The sequence below is a fragment of the Scyliorhinus torazame genome, chromosome 12 (assembly GCF_047496885.1).
Source record: "Scyliorhinus torazame isolate Kashiwa2021f chromosome 12, sScyTor2.1, whole genome shotgun sequence".
NCBI classification, from domain to species: Eukaryota; Metazoa; Chordata; class Chondrichthyes; order Carcharhiniformes; family Scyliorhinidae; genus Scyliorhinus; species Scyliorhinus torazame.
Window position 1 is genome coordinate 188142801 of NC_092718.1, and position 21566 is coordinate 188164366.

The window sequence follows — 21566 nt, forward strand, 5'->3', positions numbered from 1 at the left end:
CTCCAAGCATGAAACCGCCATCTCGGGACACCCCATGGCATCCTCAAAGGAGGTACCATCGCCCGAGGGATGCAGGAATAAAGACCAGGCTAGGCCCATCCCAGCGCTGCTACAAGAATAAAAAAAAATGAACGAACTCGCCCCTAAGATTACTCCAACCCCTCCATCCCACAACTCCCCAAAGCCAGATCTGGTCCCATGGGAAACACACGACCCAATGGAACCCTCCTGAGAGGAACCCCCCCTTACACACCACTCACTACCAAAGTTAGAGGATATTAAGGCCAACCTTACCACAAAGGTTGTGACAGCAGAAGAACAGTCAAAGAGGGAGACCCAATTTAGGATAACCAACCAATTCCCCCCTCAGGGGAGCTTGACAAACCCCTGTCCCCAGCAGGGTAAAACCCAGTCCACCTGAGCCCAGAGAAGAATAAGTGCAGTCAAATTGGATCTAACAATGGGGGATCTTCCTCGAAGGTAGCGAGGATAAACTAACCCTATGACACACCCTCCACCCCTCACCGCACTCTGGCTCTTCTAATCCTCCTCCCGAGCATACAAAAGGATAAAGGAACTGTGCATAAATCCCGTATACAATATCCAGCTTAACATGATACAACCTTAAAATTTAGGATAAATAACGGTGCAAGTCATCACCCCCAAATAATTCACTTCCTGCAAGCAAATAAAATAACATCATTAACAGACAACATCATGATTATCCAGGGTTTAAGTCCAGGATAAAAGCTGAGAAGTGAGGTAGTCATCAGGATAAAAGACCACTCCACTGGCACAGGAAGAATGTAACTGTAGACATCAAGGATAGTGCAGGATTTAAAATGGAAAGCATCTTGTAGGATCCTCTACGGATTTCAACAATCAGAACACAAACTTCATTACTTCCTGCCTACCAACACGACTGGGCTAGGCCAAGCCTGATGTTGTGGTCTTTATCCTGATGTCCCTCGGGTAATGGCACCTCCTTTGGGGGTGCTATGGGTGCCCGAGATGGTGGTCCCATGCTTGGAGAGGCGCTGAGTTGGTGTAGGCACAAGGGTGGGGCCCAGTCTTTATTCTTTATCCTTGGTTAGTGCCTCTCGAGAGTCAACTACCTAAGCTCCGGCAGGGAGGATAGCCAGGCCAGCTCAGGAAGTCCTCACCCCTCTCGGCCGACATCCGGAACAGGACCACACCGACCCAGAGTTTGGAACGTCATCGTAACCCAAGGCTTCGAATGATAGAATCAAATGTGCTCCATCGAATCTAAGCCGGCGGTCCTCCAGATTGAGATTCTGGAAAAATGGCAGCCAGTTCTCAAACATGGCCGGGAACCTCTCCACCATCTCACAGGAGAACCAGACTCAGCAGGGCTCTACACCGGTTCCCCCATATCCCCGTCCTCATCCCTCAGGAAGTACAATGGGCAATGCAATAGGACCCCCACCGTGCGGAGGTGGGCTTCCACCAGGGACAATGCTTTCTCCATCACAAGAGCCTCACCATGAACCAGCACTGCCTTCATAAAGACATCTCGCAACTCCTGGAACTGAGTTCTGACATCTGTCATCTCAGAGTCGAGCCAGTCAGACGGATTAGCTTCATTGCTGGCAGCCATCATCCGCCAGAGGACACCATACCGTCCGGGCAAGAATCCTCTCAAAAGCAGCTGTGCCACCAAAGACAGGGCCTCACCCCAACTCCCTTCACCTACCACGAATCAGCGAAGATCAAAACCTATTAACTTGACTCAATAAAGCTGAAACACTGACCAATAACGCTTGGTAATATTACGCTAACCATATAGACGAAGAAAAGACAAAAACGTTGTGCACGCGGAAACAAATAAAGGTTGAAAGATGAGCTTGCGAAAATGCATCCGATCCCACACTTACTTCACGTGAGCCTACCCTCCCCGCCGAGATAGACAGATTTTTAATCAGTGAGAGAATCAAGGGTTATGGTGATAAGACAGGAAAGTGGAGTTGAGGATTAACACATCAGATCAGTCAAGATCTTAATGAATGGCGGAGCAGACTCGATGGGCTGAAAGGCCTACTTCTGCTCCAAGTCTTACAATGAGGCTTGTCACAAGTAGGCTTACATTAACACTGCAATAAAGTTACTGTTTAAAAACCCCTAGTCGCCACATTCCGGCGCCTGTTCGGGTACACAGAGGGAGAATTCAGAATGTCCAAATTACCTAACAGTACGTCTTTCGGGACTTGTGCGAGGAAACTGGAACACCCAGAGGAAACCCACGCAGACACGGTGAGAATGTGCCCACTCCGCACAGACAGTGACCCAAGCCGTGATTCGAACCTGGGACCGTGGCGCTGTGAAGCAACCACTGTGCTAACCACTGTGCTACTGCACTGCCCAATGGAAACTACACTTCTGTCCTTGACCTTTCTATCTGTCGACTGTGGGCATTGTTTATATGGCTGAGATCTCCTGCCTTAAACGGTGCACTTTATTTTTAAAAATATTTTTATTGTTCTTCACATTTTACATTACATATTTCAGTTCGAACGTTGAGTTCCAGGTGTCGTACCCGGGTGTAGTATTTTACAAAGACAGTGAAGGTGTGGTTATATTTATACAAGAGAGAACATTTAAAAATCAACAAAATACGAACAGACGATTCTCACTATACGCATTTACATTTTCCTGCTTCATCTCCCTTCAGTGGCTGTGGGCCTCATTTGACCGGCCTGCCTCAGCTGTCCTGCCTGTTGTTGACCCTAGCTTGTGCCTCCCCTCCCCACTTGTTGCAGCTCCCTCTGGTCCTCCTTTTGCCCTTGGATCTATCCCCGGCGGCTATGCCCCTTGTATTTTGTGGTCTTATTAGGGGTTTTTACCCATCCTCTCACTCTTTCTGCTGTGGCCGCCCAGTGGTAGTAGTGCAGATTTGGGAGGGCCAGGCCTCCCATGCTTCTCTTTCGCTGCAGGACATTTTTGGGGATCCTTGGATTCTTCCCCCCTCCTCCCCCCAGCACACAAAACACCATGATCATTTTGTCTACTGTGTTAAAAAAAGGCTTTGGGTATACAGATCGGTGTGGATCTGAATGGGAAGAGGAATCTGGGTAGTACGTTCATCTTGATCATCTGCACCCTCCCCGTCAGGGAGAGTGCTAGTGTGTCCTACCTCTGCAGGTCCTCCTTTACTGCCTCTACCAGACTTGTCAGGTTCCATTTGTGGATCAAGCTGTGCATTTTGGAGGCCAAACAGTCTGCATGGGAACAATAGTTGTCTGTTTGTAATAAAAGCAAAGCTGCAGATGCTGGAAATTGTTATATTACTGAATTGTAATATAAATATTACTCTTTTGCCTTGTCGAGTTGTATTGAATTCTGATGATAAATAGTCGAAGTCTTCCAGATGATGACAAATTATTTATTGAGTAATAAAATAATATACGTGTGCGTTCTTTCACTTTAATACTTTGACTAGTAAAACAAATAAGTAAGTTTAGATTAAACTAACAATTATAATAATGCACTACACTCTGACCTGCTCATGTCTTCACTCAGGCTGTTCACCACACACACAAACTAAAGAAAGAGCGGGAAACTCCTTATATAGCTCCTGTTAGTGTTGCCATCTAGTGACCACCTGTCTGTACTTACTTTACATTAACTGAACATGTATTAACACATACAAAGATCACTACAGAAATCTGAAACAAAAACAGGAAATGCCGGAAAAACTCAGCAGGTCTGGCAGCATCTGTGGGGAGAGAAAGAGCTAAAGTTTCGAGTCCTTACGACTTCCGCAGAGCTTGTCAAGAGTTTTCTGTTTGTGTTGAGACAGCTTCCGAGCTAATGACTCCAGTTAAATTCTTCCCGAAATAACTAACGAGCCGCCATCACATCAATCCCTTGCATGCTCTCATGCTCCTTCATGCCATGCGCAGATTCAGGCAAGGACTGAATTTCCATCAAAAAAGCACAGAGGGTATGCAAATTCTCGATGCATAAGACCCAATTTCCAATCTGTACAGGCACAGAGGCAAGCACTTACTTCACTGAAGGAGACTTGAGAGGCAATGATCACCCACTACTGCATGATTTAATAATTGTTCTGAACCCATTTATTACTCACATCATGCTTGCTCAAAAATGATTTGAAAAGAAAAATGTCAACATTCCCATACACAGTGAGGGAATGGTGAACGACTGGAAGTAAAGCGGATGAATAATGCAATTTGAAGAGCAGTCCTATAATTGTTTTGGTGGTGGTGGGTGTGTGATGCAGATCTCCTGTTTCCCGAGTATGGTTCAGCAATTCTCTATTTCCTCTATTCCTGAAAAAAACAACTTTCTGTCACCCCGCACACCTACAAGCAGTGACCTTGAAAATTCTATTATTCAAACATTTATTGGGTATCGTACCAGGAATTAATCACGAGCTTTGTTCCAGAGGGTTTTTCTTTGTTTTGCCAAGAATGGTCTGTCTTCGCTGCAGAAGTGTTTCTTTTTAAGCTGGCGTTTACATCCCAGGACTTGTAGGAAAAATGGATACTTGTTCATTTAGTTTGACAGACTGACCTTTTGAGGCGGTGTAAAGGCCTTTTCGAATTGTGCAACTGGCCCTGCTCTCATTACATTGGAACAAAATAGACCCACTCGGTCTGCAGACTGAGTAGTTACCTGTCTTGAGAGCTTGATGCCTCTGTAAGCAATCCAGTGTGTACGAGGCAGACTAGTGCTGTTAAGCTGATTGGTTGTTGTCTCGCTGAGACAGAAATCTGAGAGCCCAAGGGCTTTATCTCCACCTCTGCTTCTTGCTCCCCCTGTCCTTGGTTTGCAATAGGGACACTGATGGTTGCTGTACGCCAGAAATATTGATGAATGTAGTTGCCGTTTTTTTTTGTGTGTTAACAATTAAGACAGTGCACACAGAGATAGGATGATCCTTATGCCTTCTCTGCCTCCCTTTTCATCCTATGCGTCCAATCTCAAACGCTGAGCTGATATTTGTATTCTGTGCTCCTGCACACGATTGTCTAAATATTTGGATACGAGACGACAAAAGATTTTATTTTGTTCCTGAAAGGTAGGTTTAATAGAAAAGATTATAAAAGAAATGATAAATGCTGAGCAGAATTGCTTGACTGTGCAACGTCTTGTAGTGATGGAGCCTTTGTAGGAATGTCTGCTGAATTTAATGTGAAGCTTTGAATGATGGTAACTGTGCTCTGCAGCTCTGAGTAACCACGTTAAATGGTTATTTATTTTCAATTGTAAAACTGCACGCACGGATCAAAACAACAGCCAGTTAGTTAATCTGAAAGAGGCAAGTATGCATCAGATTAAATCCAAATTTATTGCTTAGTAGTTATTTATGTCTCTGATATTATGTTATGCCTCTGTTATGAAAGTATGATAAATGCTGAGCAGAGGTCTGGTTTGAAATTTTAACCATTTAATCGTGAGGGTCTATTCTGCATCTCTGTACTTTTAGCACAAATTCATTGGTTAGCAAAAGAGATATAAATAAGTTGGGCAAGTTGCTTGTTTTTGATAACTATCTAAGAATCTTCAAGGCTTTCTTTTACATTGTCCCAATCTATTCATGAAAACAGCAGAGTCTTCGCTGTAGGTTGGTAATTATTTTATAAACAATAAATTAAAGTTTCTGTCTGGTTTCATGGAGACCGGCTTATATACCATGATAGGTTGATAAACCACCACTTTAATTTCTTGTCTGTGAAGCAAAGTTTCATCCAGAGCATCGGTTATGTGCAGCTGTTTTATGTCTACAGCAGTCCAGTTCCTCACTAGTTAATCGTTGGATAATATTTCCTTAATTTGGCATTTAATCAGCCAGCTAAGGCCCCTGTCATCTTAAATGTTCCATTAAATCCTGCATTCAAATTTGGTGTTTGTCAACATTTTAACAAGCTATGTGTGCTAAGGTACAAAGCAAATATAATATTGGCATGGTTGATGTCCATACAGAGCTCAGTGTAGAACTATTTGTTTCAACACTTTCATATTCATTGATAATTTTACAGTGTGATTATTTTGCAGTGTGTGATTATGGATATTATACAACGCTTAACCAAAATAAACCCGCTGTTCACTTATTATGGAACTTAATTTTAATAAGACAAATAACAATAACATTTTTTAAAAATCCTTTAACCTCCACAGAGAATGTGAAACCCTCAGCCTGAATACCTGCAAACACTATGTTATCTAAATGAGATTTCTTATAAGTGACACACTTATTCTTTGTTCATTGACAAAGGAGACCAAAAGATTTATTCCATCTGAGAATTTAACTACTTGTGTTCCGTGGAGCCTTTGCTGACTCTGAATTTCTTCAAAGCCTTTTGTTTTGTGTCGGCTTGGGATAATGATGGATGACTGTGCTCGTAAATGGCATGTTTTTGTTCCAGTTTGCGTTGACTGAAGACATCATATAGTTCAAAGTTCAGCAAATGATAGAAAGCGAGGGTTGCCTTTGCTCTGACAGTTCCTGACGTCTAAAACATTAATCTGATCAGTGAAAGTCTATATATAAGACATACTAGCACAATAGGAACAAAGTCAGGTATGAGGGAAATGTGGTGCACTGACGCTGTCCTTTCATTGTTGAGATGCTAACTGATGGAAGTAAACAGTTTAGGAATGATTGTGGTTCCTGGGGGTGTAAGGTCCCTGTCTAAAAAACACTCATAGGATGGTACTAAAGTGAAAACCTTCCTTGCTGAGATCATAAAGATCAGTGATATGGGAGATAGAACATAGAACATCGAATTTACAGTGCAGAAGGAGGCCACTCGGCCCATCGTGTCTGCACTGGCCCCTGGAAAGAGCACCGCACCAAAGCCCACACATCCTCCCCATCCCCGTAACCCAGCAACCCCACCCAACCATTTTGGATACATTAAGGGCAATGTAGAATGGCTAATCCACCTCACCTGCACACCTTTGGACTGTGGGAGGAAACCGGAGCATCTGGAGGAAACCCACGTACACACGGGGAGAACGTACAAATTCCACACAGACAGTGAACTAAGTCAGTAATCGAACCTGGGACCCTGGTGCTGTGAAGCAACAGTGCTAACCACTGTGTCAAGGGGATTCAATAAGGGGTTAGTCTGAGATAGGGGGGGTCAAGCATATTTTGAATTTTATAAATAAGGGGATATAGAATACAAAAGCCAAGGGATAATGAAATATGTACAAGGCGATGGCTACGGCATAGATAAAGTATTGCCGTTTTTAATTCCCTGTCATGGAAAGACCATCAAAGCAATACAGCTTTCATTCAACAGGATGCTGCAAGTGATAAGAAATTATAGTGATGAGGTGAGGTTTTGGGCAGCACGGTAGCACAAGTGGATAGCACTGTGGCTTCACAGCGCCAGGGTCCCAGGTTCAAATCCCCGCTGGGTCACTGTCTGTGCAGAGTCTGCACATTCTTCCCGTGTCTGCGTGGGTTTCCTCCGTGTACTCCGGTTTCCTCCCACAGTCCAAAGGCGCGCAGGTTAGGTGGATTGGCCATGATAAATTGCCCTTAGTGACCAAAAAGGTTAGGAGGGGTTATTGGGTTATGGAGATAGGGTGGAAGTGAGGGCTTAAGTGGGTCGGTGCAGCCTCGATGGGCCGAATGGCCTCCTTCTGCACTGTCCTCCTTCTGCACTGTATGTTCTATGTTCTATGTTCTATTGTGAGATTATTTCTTCCAAAGCCAAGAAAGCTAAGGCGTGAATTAGTAAATTGGTAACTTAGCCCCGAAAGATCATTGTGTTAGGCGAATTGGACATTCTGAATTCCCCCTCAAGTGTACCCCAACAGGCGCCGGAGTGTGGCGACTAGGGGATTTTCACAGTAACCTCATTGCAGTGTTAATGTAAGCCCACCTGCGACACTAATAAAGATTATTATTATTAAAGGCTTTTAAAATGATGCAGGGTTTTGATAGGATGAGTGAGGACAGGCTATTTGCTCTGATTAGGAAAAAGGGTCATGAACTTTAGATAATGATTGAAAGTAAGGAAAAGTGGTGGAATAATTTTACTTTATTGCGTAAAATATTGGAGCCAGTCACAGGGAATAATTACGGGAAACAATGGCACTTTTTAAGGGAAAACCGGATAATTATTTGAAGCAAACAGAAGTGTAAATCCATGAGGAGAGAGTGGAGAGCAGTGGGACTACTTTTGGATAGCTCCATCAAAGATGGTACTGGGGAAATGTTTATGCTGTTGCTCCTCTGACTCTGCGCAAATGCTAATTTTTAATTATTCATTTTTGTCCAAAACCTACTTTGGGCTGACAGACCCTGGGGGCTTCTAAAGTTTACTGAGCAGGTTAATCCTTTGATGTCTTTCTTGCTTATCAGAGATAGATTTCTAAAAGGTGTCCACGACAGATGTTTGCTCGTCTGCCTACGCAATATAATGCTTGTTTTATGCAGATGCCTGGGATGCACAAAATACCACTCAAGAATTTAACAGTGGGACCCACGCTTGTGCAGACTGAGTGTCGGCTATTTCACGGCTTAACTGGTCGAACTTTTGACCATCTTACCCACAAAAGCCCTTCAGCCGCAAACAATTAATGCTTCTCGCGGCTTCAGTTTGTGCAGCAAGACACGTAATAACCCACAAATGTCACTCTTTCCTGGAACAAAATCTGCTGGACTGGGATTATAAGAGCAGGAAATTAGGATGAAATTGGATTTCGGCTGGATTTCTATCCTTCAGTCGCTGACCGAGAGCTTCTGATGAGGAACAGGTGCATTTATTGCCTTCTGCTCCAAGACCCATCTGCACATTCCACCAATGAGTATGGCCAACAGTAAGTCAACTGATTGTTTGATCTTTAAATATGGAAAGTATAAGTGAGGGATAGAAGGCAAAGAAAATTTGTGCCAGCATGATGTTTGGTCAAATCAGCTCATTTCTTCATGAAGGGGAAGGTGCAATATGAATTAGGAGCATTAGTCAGCTCTTTGGCCCTTTGAGTCTGCTCTGCCATTTGATAAGTTCATTGCTGATTTTCTACTTCAATTCCAACTTCCCACAATATCCCCTTGTACCTTCACACTTTTAGGGCACTATCTAACCGAATGGAAACAGAATCCCATCATAAGCGCGTTTAGTTATATGTTTTTCGGCACTTCCGGCGAAATACCATGCTACCTACTGGGACTCTTGTTATATTGAGAGCCTCAGCAGGGAACTCCCTGACGAGACCACACTTAGCCCCGTTTCCTGCTTCCTACACTAAGTAACTCTGTTTGTCGGAACTCCTCTGTGCAGGAGAAGATCTCTCAACCCCGCCCCCCGTGGCATCTCCAAACCCCAAAAAGCCCCAACTCACCTACAAGGGGGTCCTTAGGCAATCCCATACCCTCCCACAGAGTGCTCCTGATCCCAATCCCTGGCTCGGGGAAAAAAGACAGCTTGGCACCCTCAGTGCCCCTGCCAGCTGGCAGTGCCACATGGGCACCTTGGCAGTGCCAGGCTGGCACTCAGTTGGCATTGCCAGGGTGACAGTTGGGCAGTGCCAGAGTGCCCAGGTGGCATCAGCAGTGCCAGCCTGCCACCCTGCCCAGAGGGCAAGCTCCTTGGGCCCTCCGATCCCCTGGAAGACTCCCATGTGTGCTGTTTTCTCTCCTTTTTGTGGAGACCAACACTGAACGACACTTGTCCATGAGTCAAAGGGATTAGATCCCATGGCCAAGGTAGATGGCGGGAATGCATATTAGATTGAGACGAGCTGTCTCGTTTTAATATGCAGATTTGTAAAGTAGTGATCCCACCCACAATAGGCAGGTTTCAGATCATGACGTCACGTGAGATTGCATTAGATCTTGGGAGGTGTAGCAAGTTGGGTAGATCCTGGAGGAGGGCTCCTGGCATCTACGGGCCGCGTGCTGCCTTTTCTGCACAATGCTGCCGGTAGATCGCGCTCTTAGGATCCGAAAATCTACCCATCTCATTTTTTCATGTGCTCAATGACTGAGCATCCCATGGTAACTGGAGGAGAGAATTCCAAAGATTCACAACTCTATGGCAGGGATTTACCGGCCTCACCGTAGCGGGATCTTTGCCAGTGGAGACGGCACGGCATTGGCCACTGGCGGGATCTTCTGGTCTTACTGAAGTCAATGGCTATTTCCGTTGCCCTCTGGCTGTGCCGCCACCTACTGCATGACTGGAAGATCCCACCTGCAGGAATGGCTGGAAAATCCCAGTCTGTGAGTGAATACATTTCTCCTCGCCTCAGCCCTAAATAGCTGATCTCTTTTGCAGTAACTCCTGATCCTAGATTGCCTCACCAGAGGAAACATCCTGCCAGCACCTACCCTTAAGAATGTTATATATGTCAATTAGACCACTTTTCATTTGTCTAAACTGGAGGGAATATAGGCCTAATCTGTTCAGTTTCTCCTCAAAGGACATTCCCCTTATCCAAGAAATAGATCTAATGAACCTGAACCCAAACTGTATACAGCATCCCAGAGTGATCTCACGACTGCACTATGCAATAGCATTCAGAATTCTTCACACCTTAGGCTTGGAGTTTCCTCTTTCAGGCAGGAATCATGATTCTGGCCATTTCCCTTCTGGGCACTGCCCACCCACACTATTTTCATTGTGGGGTGGTGAAAGTGGGCTGGATTTGGGGATGGCACTGGAGGTGGAGAGCTGCTGGGGTGGATAGGTTAAAAAGCTCATCTTGGTTCCCTGGGACAGCAATCCAATTTTGTAGATCAGTGGAAGTCCCTGAACCCTCAAACTTCCCTACTAACCTGATTCCCATGTCTTGCCAACCCTCCATGACCCCTTTATATCCCCATATCCTCTGGTCTCCTCCATGTCCATTCACCCAGTATCCAGTATGTACAGATCTCTTGAGTCCTGCAATAGCACTGGAAAGTTTGTGAGATGCTCATGAAGCTGTACAAATAAATAAGGTCATTCAAAAAGCACTTTTAAAAAATTGCGTTAAGTGGTCATAATACTGTCAAGATAAACAAGCAACCATTCAGAAACCACATCAGAAAAGCATGATCCTATAAGTGGCCATAAAACTGTTAAGATAGATAAACTCTTAGTCCCCTTGACAGCTGTGTTGACAATCTCTGCTGGGCTGAATCCATTATCAGGGTAGAGAACTCAACCAAGCATGCATAATGAGGTTCTACTCAATGCCTGTATCAGCAGCCCCTGCTGAACTGAATTTGTTTGTAGGCCTTGGAACTCAGCCAAGCATTCACAATTGGATTCCATTGCACAGCTGTATAAACTAAACCTGCAGAACTGAATATGTTAAAACCCTTGAAGTCATTGAAAGAGTTCAGCCATCTCTTCCGCCTTTGAAGCGGGGGAAATACATATGATCTGTCAATCAATGAAAAAATGAAATAAGAGGAGATCATTGACACAGCCACAGCTGGCTATCAATACTGTTCAACGCCAAAGAGCACCTTAGCAGTGCATAATGTACTCTAATGCATCTGAACACTCTTCCACCCTCATAATGCTCATCAATTCAATGTTTACTTATCGTTTAAGAACAAATCCCTATCATTAATCACTGCATTAAAAACATATACAGCACTACATTATGACATGTGAACTTGTCAACATCTTTTGAACTGCCCTGTCAAAAGGTTCCCAACTCTAGACCAGCGTTTCCTCCATGGTTCATGACTCCTTTGAGGTGTATGAAACATGCCTTCTTTGGAAGCAGGCCCAACTCCATCAAAATTATGGGGTGGATGTTTGTAATTCACCTCTCTAAAATGGAGCCGGTAAAGTCAGGAATGCTGGGCGTCATTCTCCGCCGGCGGGAGTCTCCGTTTTGCCGGCGCCCGGGGGTTTCCCGACGGCGTGGGGCTGCCCCACAATGGGAAACTCCATTGACCGGCCGGTGTAACGGAGCATCCCGCCGGCGGGTCGGGGCAGAAATGTGGCGGGGCGGGATGGAGAATTTTGCCCGCTGTGTGCAGTCTCGCTCCCCGCCTCCTTATCCCGCACCATTTAAAAGTTGTAGGTGATGGGGATCACAGAATCAGGTCTTGTCTGCCATTTTTAAAGCCCGTCTTCTTCTGTTTTGACATGAATAGAGGCATGCCCTTACACCCCAATCTCTTTGTAAAGAAGTGCTCCATTTCCTAGGCACCCAGCCCTAATATTTAAATGACCCACCCTGGGATTTGGGATGGTGAGGCAACACTAACAGGTTGAACTTTAGCCTTGCTGTGTAGCAACAATGTAACTGGAATTGTATGATGTTAGTTGAGTGGCAGCACGGTAGCACAGTGGTTAGCACAGTTGCTTCATAGCTCCAGGGTCCCAGGTTCGATTCCTGGCTTGGCTCACTGTCTGTGTGGAGTCTGCATGTTCTCCCAGTGTCTGCGTGGGTTTCCTCCGGGTGCTCCGGTTTCCTCCCACAGTCCAAAGATGTGCAGGTTAGGTGGATTGGCCATGCTAAATTGCCCTTAGTGTCCAAAAAGCTTAAGTGGAGGTTACTGGGTTACGGGGATAGGGTAGATACGTGGGCTTGAGAAGGGTGCTCTTCGTAAGGGCCGGTGCAGACCCGATGGGCCGAATGGTCTCCTTCTGCACTGTAAATTCTGTGACTATGACTATGTTTCTGAGTTGGAAGTGAGTTCAAGCCCCACACCTGAGGTCATGGAGTTGGAAAGGAAGAATTAGAAAATATTTTATCAAATATGTTGATTGATAGCACAATCTGAAGAAAAAACATTTTGCTTTTGTTATACTTGAGATCAGTCCTATGTTTTTTTCTGTAAACCATATTTCACTGTACCTGTACATTATCCTAATCTCTTACCTCATTCGGTATGCTGCCATTGTATCTTATGCTGTTCCCAAACTCTATAATTTCTCCGCCCTTGAGCTCATCTTGCTTCCGAACTCTGACATCATCTACCATGGCACATTACTCGTATGTTTCAGAAGATGTGCGACCATTGAACTTCAGGTTGTGTCCATGCCCTTGTCAATTGCTCCACTAATAGGTCACATCATGAATAAATATAAAATAACCTACCCTGTGAAATGTTAATGAAACTGGTCAGGTTTAATGAGGACGGGTAGTCCACACCGAGTAAAAATAGGAACCAAGTTTTATTTACAAATGATATATATATTTACTTCCCGGTAGACCCCTACTGGGTTCCAGCTTGTTTGGTGCCTCACTGGCCGACCTTAAATACACTTAGTGATTCAGATACCCAGCCCCTAGTGGGGGGGATCGTACTCTGCAAGGACCACGGGCAAGACAAGTATTCCCACCCTAGACATCCCCTGTGGTATATTACATTAGGCTCCTTTAAGATGTGTTAAGAAAGATATTGTGACATTTATTTCAATTGTTTTCATAATTGTTTCAAAATCTTTGGATTCACCAGATAGAGGGTTCCACCCATTGAGATATAACATGATAGCTGTCATGTTGGGTGTTCTGATGTGCAAACGATTCAACACGGCTGGAGATGGTGTGTGGCAGTCTCTGAACTCGGTGCTCTGAACTGGCTGCTGCTGGAATGAGCGGGAACTGTAGTGTCCCTTGTTTTTATAGTGCATGTGCTCTCACAGGTGATTGGCTGCGATGTTATGTGTGTGTTGGTTGGTCCTACTGCATGTCCATCAGTGTGTGTTTGATTGCACCATGATATGCTGATCTAAATATCATGACAATAGCCACCTAATGCAATTAGGTGGAGACATCACAACCTGTTTGTGACTTTACTTTAATTGTACAGAAATGTTGGACATGAATTGAATCCTATACACGGACATTTGAGAGACTTTTAAGTATAATTTATTGCAGTGAACGATATGGATGCTCTGTAAGTTTATTTGCAGTGGAGCACAGCCATATGAACAAAGAAAGTCCGAGCTTTGGTCTATGGCCTGTTATAAGTTAACTAATTTTGGCCTTGGTAATAGTAGGATATTATGACTGGGCTTGACATCACTGTGTTAGAAAGGAGAATATAGATTATTATGACAAGGTTTAGCATCACTGTGTAAGAAAGGAGAATCTAAATTACATTCTAAATATTTTTACTTTTACCTAATTCATTCTTTCTGTTTCAACTTCATGGTACCAAACTTCAACATATCCTCCCTAAATTGCTAGCTGGGGTACAGGAGCAGAGGGATCTGGGTGTATATGTGCACAAGTCATTAACGTTGGAAGTGTTGCTATATTTACTCGCTATAAGTATGTCAGTCAATAAGGTTGCCCTTCTTTTGTCTAGATATTGATATTATATTGCTTTCAGAGTCGCCTGTATCAAATGATACCACCACAAGGTTCAAATGGATATCGATCAAAGATATCAGTTAGTTAGTTCAAGTTCAATAATACTTTATTTACACACAAGATTAACTTATACATGCAACATAAAGACTATGAGCTAAATTACACCTAACACTATAACAACCTGTACTTAACTTCAGGCACCCGGCTTAGGTCAGAGGAACAGTGGCCTTTGTTCGAATCTGGATCTGCTGGATCCGGAGAAGTAACTGCAGTTCAGCTAGGCTCATCCGTCTGGTAGCGAGCGTTGAACTTGGACTTGCTTCTGGTCGTGGTGCTACAGTTGGAGATAGACGGTGCTGGAGCGCCAGGTCCAAAAAGATTGAACACATGGCAGTGTCTCTCTTTATCCTTGGGGGGTTTCACACTCTTTTGGGCGGTCCTTAGGTTTGGACCCAATAATTCAGCAGACTTCGATCACTACCTTCGATCTGAGCCAATAAAGGGGTGGGTGCCTTGATGACTGGGCATGTCCTAAGCGGTCATTTACCTTGCTGTTTATGCTCCCTGCGTAAAGGGAGTGGCGCCGATGTGTCTGGAATTATATCGGATACCTGAGTACCAGTCCTTTGTCTCAGGGAAATGGGTCATTAGAATGCAAATCGGCTGGGGGTTTCGATACTGTCTGGTTCTCTGCTTACAAATATACATTTAGACTCTGAGCCTGCCTGAATCTTGTATTGGCCATATTTCCCTTGAGTCTTTGCAAATGTCCATGTTTCCTTGTAAGTGGCCATCCCAGATGGCTACAGAAGGACAGGTTGAGAGAGCAGTTGTCAAAATAGAGAGTATCCTGGGCTTTATTAATAGGCATGATGTGGAGATGCCGGCGTTGGACTGGGGTGGGCACAGTAAGAAGTCTTACAAAACCAGGTTAAAGTCCAACAGGTTTGTTTTGAATCACTAGCTTTCGGAGCGCGGCTCCTTCTTCAGGTGAATCAGATGAATTTATTAATAGGGGCATAGAGTACAAGAGCAAGTTGAACCTTTATAAGACATTAGTTATACCTCAGCTGGAGTATTGCGTAGAGTTATGGGCGTCGCAAGAGAGTGCAGGAAAGGTTTACGAGAATGGTTCCAGGGATAAGGAACTTCAGTTATGAAGTAAGATTGAGGAAGTTGGGACTCTTTTCCCTGGAAAAAAGAAGGTTGAGAGGAGATCTGATTGAAAATCATGAGGGGCTTGGACAGAGTAGATAAGGACAAAGCGTTCCCACTTGTGAAAGGAGAAGGAGAGGGCACAGAATTAAAGTAATTGGCAAAAGGTGCAAAAGCCATACGAGGAATACTTTTTCACACAGCGAATGGTTAGGGTCTGGAATGCACTGCCTGAGACTGTGGCTGAGGCAGGTTCAGTCGAGGCAATCAAGAGGCAATTCGGGGATTATTTGCAAAGAACCAATCTGCAGGGTTATGGGGAGAAGGCAGGAAATGCTCACTCTGAGAGCTGGCACAGACACGATGGACTGAATGGCCTCTTTTCTGAACACAAACAATTATGTGATAATATTGTCAAAGCTTCCCTGTACCCAACCACTAGGAGGCGTGGAAGAGTAGCCCTCTGGGACTACCTTTCTTCACTGCGGGGAACTGCAGGCCTTTGGTATTTTCGCCAGATCAGCTAGTTGATGGCAAAAACTCTTTTCCCAAAATAGATACTTCCTTTTTTCTAAAACGAAACCATAGCTGGACTTCTTTGCGAATGCCTTGTTAAAAACAGTGGAACATTCAGCAACAGCAATGCACACCTCAGCAGTCCTAGCACTGTGACAAAGAAGCCACTAGGTTGGGAGAGATTGCCAGCCCCCACTGGGCTGGTGTCATTCAAAATGAAAAGTGCAATATTTCACAGCCTGAACCGCTAGGACTTGTCCATTATCAGATGTACGTGTGGAGTGAAATAAAATGAAACCTGCACTCTCTCCCCATTCTCTGACATTTAAAAGAAACTGAGGAAAATGTGGCTAAGTGTATTGGGACTGTAGCTGATCAAACATTCACAGTTCACACCATCCTGCATAAGGACAAGGCAAAATGGGAAATAAAACAAAAGTTACAACCTACCTTCCCCATGACCTCTTTCATATTCTTGAGCTGAAGTTCTAAGCATTTCACATTTTACAATGTGATGGCACCGCAGCAGGAAGCAGAGTAATGCTGCAGTCCATCTCTCAGATTTATTCAGAGTATTGCACTGGTATTTTTAATCAAAGTGAATTGATTTGCGAACATTAAGTGGCGAATCATGATTTCTAATTGAACTCGCATTCACCCTCATTCACTAACATACTGTAAAGCTCTTTAATGTCCCGAAGCTTTTCAGTGTGTTGGCGAACGAAGATTTACCAGAATACAACAGCTAGTGCAATAGAAAAAGTGCGTGGATTGGCTTTCCTCAATGATCCTGTACTACAGGGAAGGACTCCCAGAATAGGTACGCTCCGCATTTCTGAGAGGCCCAGTTCAGAAGACAAGGTGGGAAATGCATGGCTCCAGCATTGTGTAAGAAATTAGGAGCGCAGTGACAATCTGACAGTGATTGTCACTCCTGGGAGGGTCTGGCTCAATAAGCAGCATTGGAGGTGCTTTTATGGGTGGCTGAGTGGGCAGTGGGGAGGAAGTTTAACCCAATAACCTTTGGTCTTGCTTCATGCATCATCGGTAGCTACCCTAACAAGTGGATAATTACTAGTCTCTGCCAAAGGTCAACCAGCTCCTCGTGTGAAAGGGGCTCACCAGAAATCCTCTCTCATCACCTGTGCAGTTATACTATTTGTCCCATTTAGTATGGGGCATCATGCAAAGGTTAACACAGAAGAACAGAGAGTTGAGGGAGTAAACTTTAAAACACAGTAGTCCCTCTCAGTCACCACAAGCCATGGAAACAGAAGTACAGCACTTACAGCTGTAGCTGATCTGAACTGTACAATATTGACAGCCATGGTGTAAATGATACAGAGCTCATCAGATATATTGAATATGATTTAAAGATTCCAATGGGCTGTAATTGCCTTTCAACTCTCCTAACTATTTTTATGTGTCATTTTCATTCCTCCTCTATAAACTGAGCTTTCTCTCCTGAAGATGTTGACTCTTCTGGGCAATAGTTCCACAGCGCTAGCTACCTCTGATCTGATCATTTTTCCTATGTAACCAAGTGCTGGCAAGGCACAATAGCACAGTGGTTAGCACTGTTGCTTCACAGCGCCAGGGTCCTAGGTTCGATTCCCGGCTTGGGTCACTGTCTGTGCGGAGTCTGCACGTTCTCCCTGTGTCTGCGTGGGTTTCCTCCGGGTGCCCCGGTTTCCTCCCACAGGTCTCGGAAGACGTACTGATAGATAATTTGGATATTCTGAATTCTCCCTGAGTGTACCCGAACAGGTGCCGGAGTGTGGCGACTAGGGACCTTTCACAGTAACCACATTGCAGTGTTCATGTAAGCCTACTTGTGACAATAAAGATTATTGTTATTATTGAAATGAGAGGTTTACACAGTCACATCTGATAACATCGACGCACCACCCCCTTCTCATAGGGGCCGGCGAATAGAAGTCTGGAATGCCCGTAGTCTTTTCTTTTCTCCTCTTTAAAGTAAGATTGGTGAGGCCCGATGCCACACCTCTGACATCAGCTGCGGTTGACACAAGCCTGGAATTGAACCTAATCTGTTTGACTCAGCTAATCACTGCGCAACAAGCTGCATAATTGAGCAAGCTAATCATCTTATTCGATGCATTTCTGCATAATATGGGTTACAGTAAAAAGCAATCAAGGAAAGTAGAGTAAGCTGCTTTGTGCGAGTTACATTAAGGAAGCAATCATAAAAAAATCGACATGATTCAAAGCCTGCCACCGACTGAGGGACCTATTCCATGCTGCTTGTCATATACTAACACGGTTCTCCCATGCTTTTTGAAAGTGGCACCCTGTAGCGGGTGATCAAGAACTTCGCAGACACACCTGAGTGTTAGCTCTGGGTACTCAAAGGCCTAGTTTCCCCTGACTGATTTTTCTCTTCCTATTACAGCTGCCGCTTGCCGACACAGTAACTCACAGTGGCGGATGCAGAATAACGTGCATGACTCTGGCGACAGCTCAGGGGATGAATTCTTTGATGCACGAGGTTTGTGGAAGTGTTATTTGTTTTGAAGAAATCAATAACCACTGTTGTCAGTTCGTTTTTCTTTCCGGGAGAGAGCAGGCGGAACAGCAAATGGGTAAACTTGTTGAACTGTCCTCGGCATGAGATCCTGATTTACCAGTGAACCAAAAGAGGGCCTGAGTTTAATGATGTCTCATTTTTCTTGTGTAGCGGTTTGATGATATAAAATGCAACCACATTCACATCTTAACAGGCTATATATATATTTATGTAGAGGGTCTGTTAATGAATTTGAAGTGATCTGATTAATGAGTTATTTCCTGCTTGCAATTAAATTTTCAAAATCCTGCTGTTCACATTCTGACCTCTCTACCAATGGCTGTTCTGTGCAGCAAAGACAGATTCATGGTGATATAGGAAACCTAAACTGATTAATGTGTGTAGCCGCTGCTTAATGGTTTATTCAGATCTTTGCCCTCTGTTCCAACATGTGTTTGGGCCCTCAACCATTAATTATTGTAACAGATAAAGCAGTTGGTGTTGTGTAAGTTAACAAAAATATCCCAAGATGTTGTCGATTGTGAATGATTGCTAATGCTCTGTTTCAATTTTCTTCAAAATTTATAATAGGGAAAGCAAAACAATTAACGGTACTCGAGGAGCAAGGTACATCAAGGTGTAGAAGGGAGAAAGTAAAAAAAACTCAGCATTCATCTCTCTTTATTTTATTAGTTCACGAGGGATGCACACTGTTGCCAATAGTGCCTTGTCCTAAACTATTCCGAATAATTGTAAAAAAACTAAGCTATAAGATGTACCCAGAAATTACTGTTGGTCATTTGAGTGGATTAATTTTTTTTTTAAATTTAAAGAGCTCAATTCTTTTTTTCCCAATTAAGGGACAATTTAACATGGCTAATCCACCTACCCCGCACATCTTTGGATTGTGGGGGTGAGACACGGGCAGGCGGCACGTAACACAGTGGTTAGCCATGTTGCTTCACAGTGCCAGGGACCTGGGTTCAATTCCTGGCTTGGGCCAGTGCCTGTGCAGAGTCTGCACGTTCTCCCCATGTCTGAGTAGGTTTCCTCCGGGTGCTCCGGTTTCCTCCCACAGTCCAAAGATGTACAGTTTAGGTGGATTGGCCATGCTAAATTGCCCTTAGTGTCCAAAAACGTTAGGTGGGGTTACTGGGTTACGGGGATAGGGTGGAGGTGTAGGCTTAATAGGGTGCTCTTTCCAAGGGCCTCCTTCTGCACTGTAAATTCTATGAATGTGTAAACTAGACACGGACAGTCACCCAGTGCCAGGATTGAACCGGGTCCTCGCTGCCGTGAGGCAGCAGTGCTAACCACTGCACTACTGTGCTGCCCGAGTGGATGAATACTTAATCCATTTGTACGACATTCCATCAATGAGCTTTGTCAGATTATTCCTCTACTTAACGCACATTTGACATTGGGCTCCATGATTTGGCATTCCATCTGCAGTTTACTCTTGGATTGGTACAACAAGGCTTTATTTCCAATCATCATAAGTGGTGCTTTTGCTGCATGTTGGGGGAGAGGAGGGGGTGGGGGTGGCACTGCACACAGCCCTGGTCATCGTCATGTATCTGTTCACTTCCTCTGTTGTGCTAACTCACTATTGTTTGTCCGTAGCCTTGAGAAATAAAACATACGCGGATCTTTCGAGGAATTCATTTTCCTTCCTCTTGGCAGAACAGCCGTAATTTACCAAAATATCTGATTACTGTGAAGTATTAGATCAGCAGTTCTGTGAAGCACAAGATGCCTTTATATTCAGTAATAGGTCTAACATAATGTAGCAAGAAGCCAATAATTCACTTGAAGGTAGAGTTCTCAAAATCTGGAAAATGTAATAAATATTCATATGAATTATTGCAAATTCAAAATTAGCCCTTACCAAGTGGATAATTATAGCTTGCAAAATTGCCATAGTTACTGGACCCATGGATGACAAACTATACTACATTTATTTTTTGTTGCATATTATCTCGCTTTTGAAATTCTTCACTGTCAGGAATGACTCTTGGGGAGGTACATAGGTACAGTGTATCCCATAGATGGTTTGTGAGGCAGATTTCTCGGTATCTGCTATCAATGCCACCTTATGCTTAACCGGATGGAGCAAGGTTTAAGAAGAATGTTGGACATGCCTCTCCTTGAGGTGGAAAGTTTTGACTTCATACAGTGCTCAATCTCATTGGCTGGGAGAACTGATCACACTCGCTCTCCGGAGTGGCTTTGTATATTGGACAAACCTGCAGTTTGACCAATGAATCTTCAGAGTCAGGCACAGGACCCTTTGTACTTCAGCTGGTTGGACATCATTAAATTATTTAATATGTGTTCACATCGTACATGAAATGGTTAATGACATAACAGACTATTTTCCTGCATGTTTTCCAACATGTAAGATGCCATGGGAAATTTTAACTCAAATTGCTCGGTGAATATAAGGGTCCACAATCATCTCACATTTTGAAGGAAACTGGGCAGAGCATTGTCCATCCTGTCCTTCAAGGTCAGAATACAAGCTTGTCCATAGAGAGTTATTGTTGTAGGCGTGTGAGGAGTAGGAATGCTTCAGCAGTTTCCACAAGGAAACTGTGGCCCAAAGCCACCTCACTCACACCTCTTCTACCTCCTCCATGATCCATTCCAAAGCTGGCTAACTTGTCCACTAACGGACCGGGCTTTGCACCAGATTGTATCATAGAACCAGGATTAGCTTGACAATTTTCAAATGAGAGAATCTTGGATGAAGAAGGCTGGTTTACCTAATGGCTCTCATGATTCCAGACCCAACTCCAGCATCTCTTCATTTATCGATAGCAGACACTTGAACAGGCAGACAGGGCTTCAAGCTTAATGTCTCATCTCTCAACGCTGCCACAGGAATGTTGATCTGACCAATTGGCTCAGGTCTAGGTGTGACACACTTTAGGATCCATGGATATGTTATCCACTGAGGCAAGTTGACTCTCGAGTATCTTCACCCAAGCATGAATTAAATTGCGTCATCAGATTATTCTGGAGCAAAATGAAACGAGGGAAGCATTCAATTGAAATTATCACGAGGAAAACGCATCCAATGAAAATACTAATATTT

The 21566-nt window shown here is 44.1% G+C and overlaps 1 protein-coding gene across 1 annotated transcript in view; it reads left to right on the top strand.

The window, feature by feature from the left end:
* Positions 1-4267: 4267 nt before the first annotated feature.
* The window catches only part of pitpnm3 (PITPNM family member 3), a 665462-nt gene continuing 648163 nt past the window's right edge, over positions 4268-21566 (top strand). Inside the window, exons 1-2 of the mRNA XM_072469536.1 lie at positions 4268-5062; positions 18356-18451. Of these exons, the coding sequence (XP_072325637.1) occupies positions 18391-18451 (61 nt within the window). The 5' untranslated portion in view covers positions 4268-5062; positions 18356-18390. The remainder of the gene's footprint in view (positions 5063-18355; positions 18452-21566) is intronic.